Genomic DNA, 18,441 nt, shown 5'->3' with positions numbered 1-18,441 from the left:
GAGAAAAAAATCTCTCGCCATGCACGGCGAATTTTTTTCATTGAATACTGCCCAATGCTGCACAGCAATGTGTGCTGAGCAATCTGTCAGAGCCAGTGTTCTCCGGTGAGAACACTGACCCTGACACAGCAATTAAGTAGACTATCCGGCATGCCGGATATTAATCGCTATTGCCCTTACACAAATCTAGTGAGACTGCTTAGAAAATTACTTAAAATCACTACACGTGTAAGCCCCATAAGTTAGACATGCACACAGTGGGTTGCCCAAAAGAGGGAACAAGGTAACAAAAGGAGTGAGAGAAATGAAACAGCGGGGAATTTAAAACCAGTGAACAGAGACAAATCTAGAGACTTGAAAAGTACACATGGAAATGTTTGTATCAACAGTATTTACCTATGTGTATGCATAAATGGATTTATGGTCATGCTGTGTGTATAAATATGTATTTTACCAGAGCAAATATGTCCTAAATATGAGATTTGCTGACTTACCGGATATAGAAGAGGGGCTCTACCCTAAGAACCTGGAACAACTGGTTAAGAAATTCCTCAGGATCTGTACACAAAAAAGCAGGCAATGAGACACAGCCACTGAATGGTAAGACGCAACATATAGGCATATATTCAATTAATGTCAAAACTGCTGTCTTGCCGAAAAGACAGCAGTTTTCGACTACAATAGGTTGATAGGTGGGAATGTTCCGACCGGCTGGAAACCAGGTGGATTGGCAGAATAGCCGCAAAACCACCTGCATTTTGACGGAAACACGTTTCCGGAAATCTCAATCCAACATGAAAACATGTTGGATTGAGGCAGGGGGGACGGCACCGGGTGAGCAGCAGCAGCTTACATGGCGCCGTCCTCCTGTCCGCTGCCAGGTTAGTATCAATCAGCAGCCAAATCAGACATCCGGATTTGGCCGCTGCATTGAATAAACCATGTCGGATCCATTCCGTCAAACTAATTTTGGAATGGATCCGACATCAATTGAATATACCCCATAGTATAAAAGAAAGTAATGGTTATCAATGGGCACATATTTGTTTGCAAGTGCAAACCACCAAATACATACACAGACATGTAGGAAATGCCATGGAGAGGCAATTTCCTGAACTTTCCCCAGACACAGGATATATTACAGCAAAAGTCAAATGTGAAAAGCCCTTCCTAGAAACACAAAATATATATTCCTTTTCACCCGACTAGGGGTGTTCAGGACCCTCACAGTTTTTGCTGCCCCAGACCCTGAACAACATGATGGATAACAATGAATGATACAGCGAGCAGTGACATCCATCTTGGTACACTTGAACTACCTGAGTGTGCTCATTCATTGTATACCAGGGTGACAGGTAAGCAGGAAATGAGTGGGATCCAGACACGGAAGCAATTTGGATACGCTACCAGTGGACAGACATTTCAAAAAGCTTTTCTTTAATTAAAAATTTGTCATGGGCTCCTTTTAAAATACAGCTTGATGCATTAAACAGGGTCATCAGGATGCTCGGTTACAATAGTACTTATAAAGTATATGGCAAATTTTACAATAATGCAACAGGTCACAAGGCTGAAATGTGCATTGCAATATAGCCAACTACAAGAGAGAAGTAATCCAGAAACCTTTCTCCTCATTGGTGAAACCAGTGCTCTGTCCAGCGGCTTCCAAAATCTTCCTCAGAGCCATTACTTTAGTGGCACATACATAACCATTCCTAAATTGCCATGAGAGAAGCAGCATGTTAGAAATAAAGTGCGATGAAAAGGGATAAATCATCTATTAGCAAATTCCTAATGAATGAAAATGAGACAGGACCATTGTTTGGCAAAATACTTCTAGGTCCAGTGCAGACTGTGTTCATTTCTGATGGTATGTGCAATTAGAAATTTAGATTGTGAGTAAAGGCCCATACACACTAGACGATTTTCAGCTGAAAATCGTTCATTTTGTGTATGGACCACGCTCCAGCATCATCAATAGCAAAGTCTCCCGTCTGCTGGTTTTCGATGATGGCTGGTTTATCAGCCATCATCGCTGTGTGTGTACGCCATTACAGCCGCCAGGCTTAAAGGATTAGCCACTTTCAGCCCTGTGGACCGCCCCGCTGCCTCCCCTTCTCCCTTCCCCTGCACATGCCAGCAATGTATATTTTACTGGTCCCCCTGCCCACCAATGTATTTAGATTAGCCATTAATATATACGTTGCTGGCACATGCCAGCAATGTGTATATTACTGGTCCCCCTGCCCACCAATGTATTAGCCGGCAATATATATGCCAGTAATGTATATATTTGCACCACTGGCCACCAATGTTTATTAATAGTATATGAGGCTAGCACTACCGCCTCCACTGCCCAACAATGTAAATTATGTTATGGGCGTAACGTATACATTGCTGGCCTGCGCCAGCAATATATGCGTTACCAATGCCGAACGCCTGTGATTGCTGGTCATTTGCGGTCTAAATCGACAGCAGGCAGATGTTTTGAGGCGTGCCACTGCCATTATCTGAGAGGTCAAAATGCAGGCATTCCCCAGCCAATAGGAGTCATTAGGGCCCTCGCGGGACTCAAACCCCACCCATTATGTAAATATATATTTTATATAAAAGATTTTCAGCAAAGTCTTTTGGCTCCTGAAAATCTCTCGCTCTTTGGGAAAATAGCTCAGTGTGTACGCACTATAACTTCAAACATTAGATGTGAAAATCCACCAAGTGACTCATTTTATTTCCATTTATTACTATCTCCCATTTGATAATGTAATGTGACTCATAAATCATTTACTATTTTTGTGCAGGCTATCAAGTGTGGAAAAAACAAACGGTACCGTTTCCTAGCACGGCGCCGCCGATGTCCATCTTAGGGCATCTGATCGCATCGCATGCCATATAGCTGCATACGATGTGTTGCGTTTTTTTAATTGTACAAGCACCCTGATGGGTGCTTACAATGTTAAATGCACCCCCACTATCAAGGCAAAGCCTATGCACAAACCCGAAGCGTGGCGAGCGCAGCGGTACGCGTCCCCCGACCTTTTCATACCCCCACTATCCATGTCGGCGTGCAGTTGATTTTAGATAGTGTGGTGAGCCCGAAGCGTGGCGATCGCAGCGAGCCCCGCGAGGGGACCCTTATTACTTTACATGTATTCCGCGTGCGCTCGCCACACTGTCTAAAATCAACTCCACGCCGACGTGGATAGTGGGGGTATGAAAAGGTCGGAGGACGTGTACCGCCGACCCTAGCAATGTTCTTGACCACACAGTTGCAAGTTTTAATTGTAATATCCTTTAAAATACTTGCACCCACTTGCGTAAAGGGTTGACTATCTCTGTGCGCAATAAGTCCCGTGTCTTCTCATAGGAGTCATGATCATTCTCATCTTCAGGACGCAGCAATATGGTGTCCAAAGCAGACGAACAAGCAAACATGCTGGGAAGGGTCATAAAATAATTATTATTTCATGGGAAGAACCCACACAGCCTAAACACTAGAACAGGTAATGACTATTCTGCAAAGATGGCCTAGATATTAGATATGGGTGATTTGTTTCTGCTTGTTGGAAATAGCAGTAAAATAGCAGTTATAATAGGATTTTGTTACTTACCAGTAAATCCTTTTTTCCGAGCCAGCAAGGGATACTAGAATGCAGATGCAGTGTGTATAAAATGGGTAGTCACTGGCAGCTGACACTTTAAGAAGTTAAGTTAGTGTGATGGCTCCTCCCCCTTCTATAACCCTCCCAAGCCAGTTTTATAACACCGTGCCAAGGGGAGCTGAAGAATAAGTAAAAGAAGAGGAGACCACACACAATAAACATAATAAACAGTTAACATGAAGAACTGAAACAACGCCAAGGTGGAAAGAGAACAGCGCTGTATCCCCTAAGAATTTAGCGGCAGGTACCAAAATCCCAATTTCTCAGTCATCTAGCAGGGGATACTGGAATGCAGTTACAGTAGGAATGTCCCAGAATTCCCAAACTGGGAGGGAGTGCGCTTAGATTCTAAGGGCCCTCACAACGTCCAGGTACCTAGAAGCAGAAGAGTATTCTGGGAGAACCAGAATCACAATAGCTGATTAATGTGAAAACTTGAGACCACCTTAGGGAGGAACGGCATCTTGGTTCTGAGTCTCTGTCAGGAAGGAACCAAATCCCACGAGGCTTTGGGAGCCACAAATGGAGGCTGAATTCGAAGTACTCCCTTAAAAAAAAGGTTTATATAACCGGTAGGAAAACCAACTTTTTAGCAAAGAAAATTGAAGGGGAAAATATAGCCCCAAGGACAACACCACTTGAAGAAACAGAAGAGGTGATGTTTTGAGAGGACTAAATCCTTTTGTTTCACTATACTATACATATATGCCTCTAAGCAGGAGCCTACTGAAACCGTACCAGCTAACTGAGGCCTTAAATCGAAGACTGGCTTCGGGGTGGTATAGAAGGGAGAGGAGCGATCACACTGACTAACATTCTTAGTGCTAGCTGCCAGTGACTACCCATTCTATACCCACTGTAACTGCATTCCAGTATCCCCTGCTAGATGAAGGAGAAAGTATATGATTTATTACCAGTTATTTATATAGAACACATATATTCTGCAAATCTGTACAGAAACTATTTGGCCATTCACATTAGTCCCGACCAGTGGAACGTGCAAACCCTACCACATGTACACGTAAACACACTCACACTAATTTTTGTTGGGAGCCAATTAGCCTACTAGTAGATTTTTGGCTTGTGGGAGGAAACAAAAGTACATGAAGGACACCCAAACAAGCACGGGAACCATATACTAACTCCATACAGTGGCGATTCAAACCAATGACCTCAGTTCTATGAGGCTGTAATGCTAACCACTACACCCATCCATACTGCCCCCAAATCATTCCTATTTACTATTCTCAGTGCTGCAGTCCAAGTTGGAAATAAATATAGGTGCATAAAACAATAGAATGATCATAAAACAATTATTAAGTATTGTAGTTACGTTTACAAAACTGTGATGAAAGGTCAGGCAGAGAGGGCAGCAACTTCATATTTATTTCATATATACTTATACAGTGGTTTACTGAGAAATATCACCTCGTACAATTTCCCCTGGATATTTACCAACTGTACATGCCGATACTGTTCAAGATGCAATCAAATGGGGATTGTTCAGTTATATGAATTTTTTGGCACACATATTACATTAACACTAGTAATATTTTTTTGGCACACATATTATATAAACACTAGTATTAATTTGTATGACCACCAAGAGGAGACAGATCACTATGGTCAATACAGTGAGATAATAACTTTAACGGCTTTAAATGCAAATCATTTTGGACAACATGTATCCGGCTCAAGTACAATTGGTTAACAAGATCATGATAAGTGAAGAAAGAACTTTTTGCTAACATATTTTTGATGTGATATTTTTAGGTTTGATCCCGCTGTTTATGCACAGGTATTGGAAAGCAGGGGAATGCTCTGTCTACTAACCCCGTTTGCACGTTAGATCACTTGTGATAGGGACTGATTGCTAGTATGTACAATTGTTATCCTTAAGTTTAAAAAATATATATATATATATATATATATATATATATATATATATATATTGCAGGCTAGAAGAATTCCGTAACATCAGTAACAATGAAGCTTACAAGGAACTTCCTTCTCACGGCACACAAAGCACTTACACGCTGCAATCATTTAAGCCAGAAACCAATTAAACCTACTGTAGTTTGGACTGTGGGCGGAAAGTGCAACCCATGTGAACATGGGGAGAATAATAAAAACTTGTTTGATTTGATTCCATAGCCTCTGAATGGGGAAGTAGCAATGCTACAGTAATAAAATCAAGAAGAAAGCCCCTCTGACATTGGATTTCCATGACAAATGTCATGTGGAAGCTGTTATTTTGTAGTGGGATACACATGTTAGGTTAGAGCAGGCATGTCCAAACTGTGGCCTTCCAGCTTTTGAAACTACACATCCCAGCATGCCTTGCATTGTTTTAGCATTCCCTAATAACAAAACTGTGGCAAGGCATGAAGGGACTTGTAGTTTCACAACAGCTGGAGGGCCGAAGTTTGGACATGCCTGGGTTAGAGCCTTCTTACAGCATTAGAGAAAATAAATATAGTAGTGATCACTACTATTACTGTCAGTCAGTTATGCGTCTATTCGCCCACTGCCAACCCACCAACAGCAGCACAGCTCCTCTTCCCCGGGCCGGACACTGAAAGTCACGTCCGGAGCCCCACCAGCCACAACCTCCTCCCATAAGAAATGAGATGCCCGGTGGCATGCTTGCAACTGTGGACAGAGATGAAGAGTGGCCCAGGAGCTGCGCCACATCCCCCCCCCTGCCGCTCGCTCCCATCTTGCAGCTGGGGACAGAGATGAAGAGCAGCCTGGTGGCTGTGCCACATCTCACTGCCGCCGATTGCTCCCTGCCTGCAGCCGGGAAAGAAATTATCACCTTGAGAGACCTAGCTGGAGCGCTCCATGGGGTTCCACTAGTCACCGGCACAGGTACTTAAGCCAGTTGTAGTGACCCCTGCCACTACTTGCCAGTGTAGAACTTGACCTAGGGAGTGACACAGGAACAGACCTTGGCCATATAAACAGACATAGGGGGGGGTACATCCAGCTAGACAGTGCATTGTGACATCTCTGGGGACTTCGCACCCAATAAATACTGTATTGGTACTATAGTGCCCAACTTTGCCAGGGCAGCATGCACAAAACATTTTATAAGTTCCCCTTTAGTAAAAAAGAAATAAGGGTCTCTACGTGAGCATAGTGTATATGTGTCACTTTGTGAGGTGTAACGTGAATATGGCTATCTATGCGACGTGTAATGCAAATATGGGTCACTACGTGAGACGTAACTTGAATAGGGGTTGCTATGCGAGCCGTGGCAGGGAAAGAGAGTTCCACCACCTCTCCATGACCACTTTCAGCCCTGGATAAGCTGGTGATGGTCAGGAAGGAGTAACACACATCAGCACCTCCATGGGAATGGATTGGCTGTCACTGGTCCTAGTGAATAGTATTGTAGTGGCTAGTCATCTAAGCTGCAAATTGGCTGCCTGGGCTGTGTGCAGGTAATGAGCACACTTATGAGGCTAGTATGCCATTACTCAGTGCTTACCAGTTACAGGATCATAACAACATGTATTATTCCCAAGAGCTTATACACATACTAATATATCTTTGTTACTGCATACTATACCGGAGAACAAGATAGAAAGATATCAGGGTGATTATTTCTTTACCAGAATAATGTTGCATCCAAGTAACAGGAGTTGCAATGTCCTTGTATTCCTTTCTTCCACCCCATCAGATGTTCTAACGCCTCAATGTCTGTTGCAGGCGGGGTGTTTTCCTTTACACACTTGCTAGTATAGTCCTGGAAGGCTATGATAAACAGACAACAGAAGTAAGAAAGGAGTAGGCATGGATAACGTGTCATATGTAACAACAGAGATCCACACTTTAAGTTGGCTATTAGCTAGTCAGTGAATAGGTGCATTAACATTAGTCGACATGCAATAGGTCAAGGTAGTCAATAGGGCAACATAAGTTTCTCATTATATTTTTTATTTATTTGAACATTTGTATATTTTACCAACCAGATCTACAAATGGGAATGCTAATGTGCACAAAGCATAGCGAGCAAAGCAAGATGAAATGGTACAGTAATTGGGGATCCTTGTGCTGAAAGATAAAATTTTACCCCCCCCCCCCCCACAAAAAAAATAAAATAGAATAAAAACCGACAAAAAAAACCCAATAATTTATGTTGACCTGTTCATGGTGATGGCTATTTATAGGTCGACCTAGACACTGCCGTCCCAATGAACCATACCCATAATATCATATAATGGGCTGGTATGCTTACCAATAGAGTCACATATCTGCAACTGATTGGAGGGTCCATGCAGGGAGCAGAAGCGGGAGTCTGGGCGGCAGTTTCGTAGTTTTACAAACAGAGCCTTATTGGGACCACACTGGAAGTAGCGCACCCCTCTGTATGTTCCATCTGTATAGGCGGATGACCGTTCGTCCTCCTTCACCATAAGTAGAAATAAAAATCATACTACATTATTTCTACAACTAATTCAATATATGGAATTATGCTAAAATCATGGAATCAGGCTTGGAAACCCTTGCGCAAAAAAAAGAAAAAGAAATTTCTTGTACCTTGCCAAAATACAAAATGAATATAGAAATAAATCTGCCATCTGCATGATACAGGGGACACATTCCATCAGTGAGCTCCCAGGCTGTATATGTAACCCACCTACATGCACCTCCTCTATAACTGTCCCCATTGTGAGTCTATAGCTACTCACATTGCCTAGATCACCTAGACCACTATTCTGTATACATTTCTCTACTTAGTGACCCCCCTTTCGATCTTCCATCCTTAGTCATGGAAAATAAAATCCATGTATATATCTAGCATTACATTCTACCAAAGGCCTCAGGGACCCCTAACCGTCATTTTGTCAGAAGTGCAATAATTATCTCCACCTGTGGCTCTTTTCAAATGTGTCAGCTGGTAATGAATACACCTGTGCTCAAACTAGGAGATCTGTAAAACGTGCACTATTATATGACCTAAAAGGTGCCCACACATGTGCTATAGGCGTTTTGCACTAGATCGCATCGACTCTAGTACAAAAAGTACTGCCTGTACATACATTTTGGCTTGCAATATGAACTACGTGGGAGCGTAGCAAGCTAAAAGAAACATGGTGCAATTTGAAATGCAAGCAATGCATTTTGTGCACTTTCTGTTTAAATTTAAAAAAAGTCAAAAACAAAAATAAAATCACATTTCTTAATGCATTTTTTTTTCTGTGCCAAGCAAAGATCAAGGAGTCATGTATTGGGTTTTGCCCAAGTGTATTAATTTATAACCGATACTTCAGTACACAGATCACAGAAAATGAATTACCATTTCAAGTCCTGCAATCGTTTCAGGAGATTCTGAGATATGCCCGATCCAGCGGATCACCCCATAAATTGGAGGATCATTCACTTCAACCATGGAATTCAACTCCAAGCCCTGTTCTAGAGCTTGAGCCCCAGGCGACAGGCTAGAGGGACTGCCACTCCAAGGAGGATGGTACATGCTGGAAGGGGGTGGGTGATCTTCTGAAAGCGGATTAGAGGTCTGTGCATCATCTCCTTCAAATGGGTTGGTCAAAGGTTGTGGTTCATCCTCAGCTGTTGTAAAAATAAATAGTATATGTTTTTATTACTAACATATCAATTTATTTTCAGTTCATTAAACATACAAATTGCCAAATGATTCTATTTTGTTTTTTATGTGCTAACTCCTCTGTTACTGACTTCATCACTAGACGAACATACACACATGCTTATGGGAGCTTTGTATCCAGTTTTGACCAATGTTGATGCTGTAGGTCTCTAAATATAAATGCACATTTTTATGGTACTCTTGTCTCTATCAATCACCAACTTTTCCCAGTAAATAAGTGAAGTGGGTTATGGCTATGCAATCACCAACTCTACATGTGGCCCAGACTATATGCCAATTGACAGAAGATACAGTTAGTGTGGTCCATTTCCTTCACATACCTTTTGAGGTGTGGTCCTTTGGGACACAGTGTTTGACATTCTGATCTTCTGCAGGTGCCAGTAGATCTGCTGCAATAAGGTCAGACATCAGTCGAGCATGTGAATTTAGTGTACCACATGGTGACTGTGTGATACCAAACCCTAGTCTTATAACATCACCATTCAGTTTAAAGCATGGCATTACTTTTGTTTTTAACAGTTTATAAATGTATTGTGCATCATGGTAGGGTAGGACACAAAGTAACACTGTCAAACAGTAGGTCAAGGCTCCAAACGACTTGCATCATGCTTCCCTGTCTGGACATAGCAGACATGTGATTACGGCAAAGTAGCTCTTTCATACAGTGGTCACATGGCTTTCCTTATTTTAAGTACTGATTATCTGCTCTGTCAGTCACTCATTACAATAAGGTGGATAATGTATATACTTTACATTTCAGATTACAGCCTTGACACAGAAGACTAGAAGTAGATGCTAATCATGGTATGATTCATGTCTTGTGAATCACTGATTACCACACTGCCAAGAACACTGTTGAGTATGTAAGCTTATGGCTTATGTAAGACTAGGACTTCATTAAAATCTAATACATTATTCAGACAGTTCCACAATGAAATAATAAAAACCCAGTAAGAAAAGTTTTCTCCATCACAACTAATTTGCTTATTGATTAGACGGGATTTGGGCTCCAGGCTCAATAGAACAACCTACCCTACTCTGAGAAGTATGTATAATGGTGCCTATGCACATATGCAATGCCCAAGTGTGGCTTTTCCAGCACCCGATGTTGCACGCCATCTGCGACATCGGGTGCTGGGAGAGGCCGACGGCTGCCCTACGATTGTCTGAGAGAGCTCTCAGAAAATCAGAGGCCTCACATTCAGGTGGCTGAGAGAGCTCTCTTTCACCCAGAGGGCCGCCCTGTGTTTGAAATAGTTTTTAAAAATGTTAAAAATGTTGCCACCACCAGGGCGTTCCACTGCCGCCATCACTGTTAAAAACCACATGCGATCACTTATATAATTCTATAAATATTAGGTGCAGCGCATATTTTCCAATTCGACGTGCATACAATCCTTCGATTTATCACACAGATGCTGTCAAAATCTAAGGATTGTATGCAATATTGCCCTAGAGTATGTGCAGCACAACTCTCCGACAGTTGGGATTCCAATGCTCATTTCTCCAACATCGGAATGCTGACTGTCAGAAGCGCGACAGGGTGGCGAGCGCATTCAAGCCCCTTGTGGGCTTCTCTATGAGGGCTGTGGACCCCCAACAGGGAAAATAGCCTGTGTAAGTCAGGATTCCAACTGTTGGTGAGTCATCTGGTACCCACTCTGTGGTGGCCACAGTTTAAACTATCTCTGAGGTAAAAAGAGAGAGTGGGGCAAAAAAATGTTGGCGCTTTGTCAAGTCTCTGCGGCCCCCCTGTGGTGTGAGGTTACCCTAAACCTTAAAAGTACAAGACTGAAAATGGAGGTACCACACTTAAGTGTGTCTCTGGTAAGAGCTCTACAATGGTTCCTGAAGCTAAGACCAGGTTCTGGTAGAGCCTGCTGCCTTTCTTTAAATGCATCGGTGCTCCACCGATGCATTTTAAGACTATTTTTTTCTTTTTCAAGGCTGGAACTACTCTGTCATAGGTAGTACCAGCCTTCAAAAACAGGATCATTAGTTTTTCACTCTTTTTTTGAGCCGTGTGCCGATAGGCGGTATATCATGCCCTACCATCCACCAGGGCACAGAAAGAGAATAGAATAGTGTGCCGAGCGTAGCGAGGGGGAGCAGTGCACCGATATGATGTCCATGTTGACATTCAAGTGAAAAACCCATGTCACCCTTTTGCCTGTCGACCTCCCCCATAACCTAATACTTGTGTCGACCTAATGACCATGTCGACAAAAGCCATGTTGACCTTTTGAGTGTGTTGACCTAAGGCCTGTCGATCTTCCTGTAGTTGACCAAATGATTCCGACCTGATTATATACCTTAGTGATGGTATTTTGAAGCAGAACAGCCATGGCTATTAACATTTCCTCTTGTGAAGTGTAGTGAAAATTGCATACAGATATCAATTAAGAATATGCTCTCCTACCCACTATGTAATTGGACCTACTAAAATATAAGGGTTTAACACTTTGAGTGCCAACATCTCTATGAGAGATGTGCAAAATATCTGCTAAAAATGCCAGAGTCGCTCATGCTGGTTATATAAATCCAAATAAAACATGTGGCGTAAAAAAAGATAATGGGGGAAATGTAATAGGGTGAGAGAATGAGAAAGTGAGAGATTTGGTAAGAAATCTCCAGGTTTTTTTAAAGCGGCAATCATTTACACTGCAAAATTAAGCTGATTTTGCAGTGTAGATGATTGCCGCTTTAAAAAAACTGGAGATTTCTTACCAAATCTCTCACTTTATGATTCTCACACCCCATTACATTTTACCCTATACTTCCTATATTAAAAAAATAAATAAATAAAAAAAGGTACACATTATATGTCATTATAATGAATACAAATATTTGCTTGCCAATATTCACACCTATGTTGACAAATTCACTTGGCACTGAAAGGGTTATTAAAAAAAAAAAAAAAAAAAACATGTAACAATGAGATTGTTACCATCGTCCAGGCCTTTCTCGCCTGCTTTCGTCGGGCTCTGCTGCCTAACACCACGTGACAAAAAAGTGACTGGTTTTGTGCGGGGTTCTTGATGGCTCCTTGTTCTTGGCGCAAGCTCTTGATGGCTCCTTGTTCTTGGAGCAAGCTCTTCTTGTTCTCCGGCAGATTTGTCATCAATTTTTCCCAATTTTCGAATTGGATATTCAACCCAATCCCGCTCCAATCTGCTTCCCGGAACAAAAACTCCACAATTTTCATTGCACTGAAAGAATCGTTTATTACAAAAGGTGCCATCTGTGAAACCTTTTCCCTCTGCAGATCCCTGAAAGGCATTATTAGGAGAACATTAAACAGAGACAAATCCAATCCTCAAAGAATGAAACAACATATGGAATTATAACTCACCACAAGCTGTACTCCAAAAAGAATGTCTTGTTTGTGATTGACAGATCCTCGATAGCAGAGCACACCTCTTTCCTTGCGCTCGCAAGAGGAAATGACCTTAACTCGAACATTATCTCCAGTTTTTAAATTAATAACTTCCCGCAGCCTTTTCTGGTCCATATAAAATGCAAAACGCTCTTCTGTGTCTGTAACCGCTAGTAATATTCTCCAAACCAAGGGCACAATATCAGTTACATTTTTTATTTCTGCACATACCAACTTCTGCGATTCATACAGTCTTAGCCAGAGCGGTGGGGAATGCAACAGGTCATTATCAGTCCTGACGACGCTGGAAGGTGGAGGTGTAGTTAAGGTGAGCAGACTCCCTCTATCCACTCGTTCATATGTGCCATCAGGAGTATAGGAAAGTGATGAGAAGTTGTATATAGCAATGAAAAATTTAGAAGATGACATTGCACTCTTGCTTCCTGAATAGATTAATTAAGATGGACCCAAAGAAACCTAGTCACAGAGAAGAGACATCTGCATAAGTATCCAAGATATGTTATTATTTATTGCCATTATTCTCGCTACTAAGGGACCCTGCTACTTCCTGCTGTCTTATCTGGGATATGTAGTTCCACAGTAGCTGGAGTGCTACATGCTGGCGAACCCTGCCGTAGTGAAATACTGTATATGCGTTACTACTCAATGTAGAATAATGGTTTACACAGCAATAATTATGTTGTGTACAATTAGGATGGGATACGGTCGGTTGGTCAATCTAAAGATGGTCGACAGTCATTAAGTCGACACCACTGGGTCAACATACTGCAAGGTCGACAGGTTATTAGGTCGACAGTCAAAAGGTCGACATGGGGTTTTTCACAGTTTGAGCCGACATGTGCCGATAGGCGGTATTTCATACCCTACCTAGGGCATGATGGCAGAATAAAATAGTGTGCCCAAAATATGGTGACCGCATTCGGGTAAAAAAAAAACAGTGAAAATCCCCATGTCGTCCTTGTCGATCTAAAGACGGTCGACCATCCATTAGGATAATGCACTAATATTCACTAGAGAGATAAAGGTGTTATCACAAGTAAAGTCACACTAAGGGCGAGATTTACTAAAGGGAAAATGCTGTAAAACCCCCATTTTACGGCATTTTCCTATGTATCAATCAACGTCCGCCCCATTTTCGCAAGGCTGGCGATACCCTATAGAAGCCTATGGGCTTCTTTCGCCTCCCGCCGTACGACGTCCGCGTGCGCCCCCCCCTCCCGTCCTCCAAAATCTCCTCCTCCCCCTGGTGTGACAGCCGGGAGGACATCCGGCTTCAGGGGGGAGGAGGAGACGCAGGGGGACACTGCCAGCCGCCGGGAGGTGACGGAGACCCCCGCAGACCACATCACAGGTATCGCGGGGGTCTCAGTTACCGCAACCCGATGCTGGCCGCATATGTTAGTTCATATGCGGTAGCATCGCGGCGGCTGCAGTGCGAAGGGCGGCGATGTATGTTAATACATCCCGCCCTAACCCTATTAAAAAAAATAAAAAATACAGGTTGAGTATCCCTTATCCAAAATACTCAGGATCAGAAGCATTTTGTATAATGGATTATTACATATTTCTGAATATTTTTATATTCCAATAAGTTATCTTGAGGATGGGACCCATGTGTGAACACAAAATACATCTATGTTGTGTAACACATAAAACACATGAAATACAGAAATATATTTTATTTGTGCATGAAACAAAGTGTGTGTACTATCCCAGCTGATGGATTTAAATGCTTACCACCAGTTTCATGTCATTTTTCCAGTAGTGCCACTTTCAGAAAAAAAAAAAAAACAACTATGGTTTTTGGATAACAAATATCCAGATAAGAGATGCTCAACCTGTGGATAAAAACCACACCTCCCTTGTTGTTAATCTCTTTAAAAGTTTCCGCAACAGTGCTTATGTATCTGACAATTACATAATAAGAAAAAGAGTACCACTAATTAAAATGACTTGACCTAGACAAGAATTGAATTAATAAAATGCAATAAACATGGCATAAATCAGCAAACATCCAATCAAAAGCATCGAGCAGCACGGCTGGTATAATGAGGTACTAGCAGGGTGCCCAGTTTTCTTACGTAGGCTACCGTAGCAAAATCGCATTGCATCCCATTATAGTGCCATGTGATGCGATGCAATTTTATAATGTAATTTATTCACTGCTCTGTTGGCCCTAGGGGATTGCATTGCATCTCTCGAAAAATTGCATGAGATTTTATAGGGTGCGATGCCATGCCATTAGCTATACACTTGTATGACATACAATGAGGTTTCACTGACCCCCCCCCCCCCCCCCACTATCCATGCCACCCCGAAGTGTGGCAAGCCCCGCGAGGGGCGGCGGAACACGTCCTCCCGACCTTTTCATACCCCCACTATCCACGTCGGTGTGGAGTTGATTTTACATAGTGTGGCGAGTGAAGTGAGCCCCGCGAGGGGACACGGAATACATGTAAAGTAATCCACTATATAAAATCAACTCCACGCCAACGTGGATAGTGGGGGTATGAAAAGGTCGGGAGGACGCGTTCCGCTGCGCTCGCCACGCTTCGGGTGGTGTGGTTAGTGAGGGGGTCAGTGAAACCTCATTGTATGTCATAAAAGTGTATAGCTAATGGCATGGCATTGCACCCTATAAAATCTCATGCAATTTTTCAGGAGGTGCAATGCAATGCAATGCAATCCCCTAGGGCCAACAAAGCAGTGAATAAATTACATTAAAAAATCGGATCGCATCGCATGGCATGGCACTATAATGGCCCATGAGATGCAATGCAATCCGATTTTGCTATGGAGAATAGCCCTGTACGCTTACAGTGTACTGGGCTCCCTGCTAGGAAACAAGTACCTATAATGATTAGCGTTACTGCCTCACAGCACTGAGGACATGGGTTTTATTCCCACCATGGCTCTAACTGTGCAGAGTTTGTACATTCTCCCCGTTCCTGCATCAGCTTCCGCCGGGTACTTCCGTTTCCTCCCACAATCCAAAAGATATACTGGTAGGTTTATTGGCTTCCAACAAAAATGAACCCTAGAATGACTGTGTGTGTACATGTGTAGGGAACATTGATTGTAAGCTCCACCAGGGCAGGGACTGATGTGAATGTTCAAATATTCTCTGTAAAGCACTGCGGAATATGTGTCCGCTATATAAGAAACTAATAATAATAATAATCTAGGTAGTGCTACTAATTGTCATAAAAATCGTCATTGTGTATATTTGCACCAGCACCCACAAAAGAAAGGTCCCCAAACACATGTCAGAAAGAGGTCTTCATTGATCTGCAGCTATGTGAACTTATGGCTACTACCCTACACCCAACAGATGCACAGGTAATTATTAGGCTGGATCATGGGTCTTCAACCTGTGGCCCTCCAGATGTTGTGAAACTACATGTTCCAACATGCATTGCCACATTTTTTCCTATAAGAGCTTGCCAAAAAACCTCAGGGCATGCTGGGACATCTAGTTCCACAACACCTGGAGGGCCACAGGTTGAAGACCTGTGGGCTAGGATCACGAGCGTATAATGCACCTTTGAATGATCTTCCACTATCTTTGTGGAAGTGTCCTGATGTTAGGTTAGTGTACTTGTGTGTTTGTTGTATCTTCCTCTTAGTTGTAAAGTATTCTGGGGGGTGCCGGACGGCTCCCCGACAGTCATTCTTCCGACGTCGGAATCCCGACTGCTCCCTCGTGGGGGTCCACGACCCACGTTGTGGAAAAGTTGTGTGTGTGTGTGGGGGGGCCATTGGTGACTGGCCTTGGTTACTTTGCCCTGCACCTGCAAATTGATCTGGACGTTGCTACACTTTTCCCTGGAGCACTTTACCTCCAAGCACAAGTGCACTTGTATCTAAAGCCTTCCCAGGACTGGGGCACCTCAAATGAGATCTTTGGGATTACAATTCGGAGTATCCTTCCCATAAGCAAAATCGCACCTTAGAGAGGATACCCACAAGCCAACAAGTACTTCCCAGGACCGGGACACCTCCAGTGGCAATTTTTGGGATTACAATTATTGGACTCCAACAACCTCTCGGTCTCACTCCTCGAATCATGCTGGGATTTTGATTGACCAGAGCAGGTAAAATATGCTCTGTGGACTGGTTACCACATGACAATTGAAATACCCGGGGCAAGCTGCTCCAATGTGCTCCTCCACGCCAAGCCGGATCAAGACAGCCACAGACGCTGGTTTGCGCTCGTAGATCTCCGATGCCAGAAGCCGGGGAGACACCAAAGGGAGACAGGGCCGGGAGACGGACAGCACGGGTATCACTAGCCACGCCCTTAAGGGTACCCTCTTTTCTTCCTTTTGCCATTACCAAGGGGCCGCACTAGTCCCTCTTGCAGCTGCTCTTATTGAGAAACCAGCCCTAATAAGCGCTCTAAACAGTTTTCTGTATTTTTTGTACTTACAAATGTGTTTCGGATCACAAAGGGACAGCTCTCCTGATAACAGCTAACCTTTGCGATGTTACGTTTATGGGTCATATGTCAACACATGAAAAGGTGAACATGTGTGAGGTCAACATTTTTCACTTTTTGGGGTGTCTATGTTAAGATACATCAACATGGACACTAGCTTTTCTCCTCGCATGGCTCACCATTCTTTGGGCAGACAATTATAATCTAGCCGTATGTCCACTTGGATAATAAAGTATAAAGTTTGGAATCGTGATTTTTTTTTAAACTCATGTCGACCAAAGGTATGTCAACCTTTTGCATGTGTCAACATATTGCCTGTCGACCAATAGTGGTCCACCTGCCAACCGATAAATAAAACCGCATCCCTTCCAGATTTAGGACCCAAGTGAGAAGTGGCAGTTACTGGGAGGGATCAGATTAGATGCCTCAGGGAAAACCATCAAAAGAACTCATAGGTTAAAGAGGAAGTTCCACAAACACAACACTAAGTAATACAACATACACTATTCAGGAAGCAAGGCCCAGAGATCAGTCACTCATAGGTGCTCTATGCATGATAGTACAGTGCTACTACACGTGCAAAATGAAATAGCTTTCCCAGCACGATGCTCCCATTCACCTTTTCCCAGTCTCTGCATATGGTCTTCTGTATTGCTGCACTCACATGTCCGCCTGTCAATTGCGATTCATATCCTACATGGTGGTGGAAGCATCCCCTCCAAGCAGGGCGACACAGCAGCTCCTGTACTCACGCAGAGATGGTCTCCAACAGGGACAGCCTGCACTCACTTTTCACCTGTTGTCATTGGTAGTTAGTGAGCGGCAGTGACGGCTACCATGCAGCCCGGCTTCCTATGTACTTCTGCTTACCGCCTCATAGTATACACTGCACTGTGCCGCCACCGGCAGGGATAACGCAGCGCTGCGCTCACTCAATAAATGTTATCGAATTAGTCAGCCTGGGAATGTACAACAAGGAAGTGGTCAACAAACAGCCAATCAGTAATAGGCAAAAGTTGTGGGAGCCAATGGCGGAGCAGGCTACCAAGAGTGGGCGGGACGGGGAAATTCCCATCCAAGGTGCACCACTTGCCGGCGGACAGCCTCTGTTTTGCATGCAGGGAACCATCGGGCTTCGGTTATTATAGATGGCGGGGCTACAGTGTGGGACTCCGCCATCGATGGTAAACCGGTCTACAATCGGCTGTCGACCATCGATTATTTGAACGGAGCGATGGCTAACCATCCTCTGCTCATCTCTTGTGATAATGAGAATAATGTGCAATGTGCTCCACAGTCACTTGGAAATATG

At 43.3% G+C, this 18,441-nt stretch overlaps 1 protein-coding gene across 3 annotated transcripts in view; it reads right to left on the bottom strand.

The window, feature by feature from the left end:
• Positions 1-18,115, bottom strand: part of LOC146005710 (ubiquitin carboxyl-terminal hydrolase CYLD-like) — a 28,993-nt gene extending 10,878 nt beyond the window's left edge. Inside the window, exons 1-10 of one of the 3 annotated variants that reach the window (XM_083145141.1) lie at positions 17,749-18,115; positions 12,647-13,147; positions 12,242-12,563; positions 9,615-9,680; positions 8,968-9,239; positions 7,906-8,074; positions 7,280-7,421; positions 3,314-3,436; positions 1,624-1,715; positions 495-558 (exon numbers count right to left, since the gene is read on the bottom strand). In XM_083145141.1, coding sequence (XP_083001267.1) covers positions 495-558; positions 1,624-1,715; positions 3,314-3,436; positions 7,280-7,421; positions 7,906-8,074; positions 8,968-9,239; positions 9,615-9,680; positions 12,242-12,563; positions 12,647-13,099 — 1,703 coding nt within the window. In that variant the 5' untranslated portion in view covers positions 13,100-13,147; positions 17,749-18,115. Of the gene's footprint in view, positions 1-494; positions 559-1,623; positions 1,716-3,313; positions 3,437-7,279; positions 7,422-7,905; positions 8,075-8,967; positions 9,240-9,614; positions 9,684-12,241; positions 12,564-12,646; positions 13,148-17,748 lie in introns of all 3 variants that reach the window. The other 2 variants (XM_083145135.1, XM_083145138.1) reach the window with 2 other exon arrangements.
• Positions 18,116-18,441: the final 326 nt, after the last annotated feature.

The sequence above is a fragment of the Crinia signifera genome, chromosome 1 (assembly GCF_055691185.1).
Source record: "Crinia signifera chromosome 1, ASM5569118v1, whole genome shotgun sequence".
NCBI lineage: Eukaryota > Metazoa > Chordata > Amphibia > Anura > Myobatrachidae > Crinia > Crinia signifera.
The sequence above is the reverse complement of the archived record's forward strand: the minus strand, read 5'-3'. Positions and strand labels throughout refer to the sequence as shown.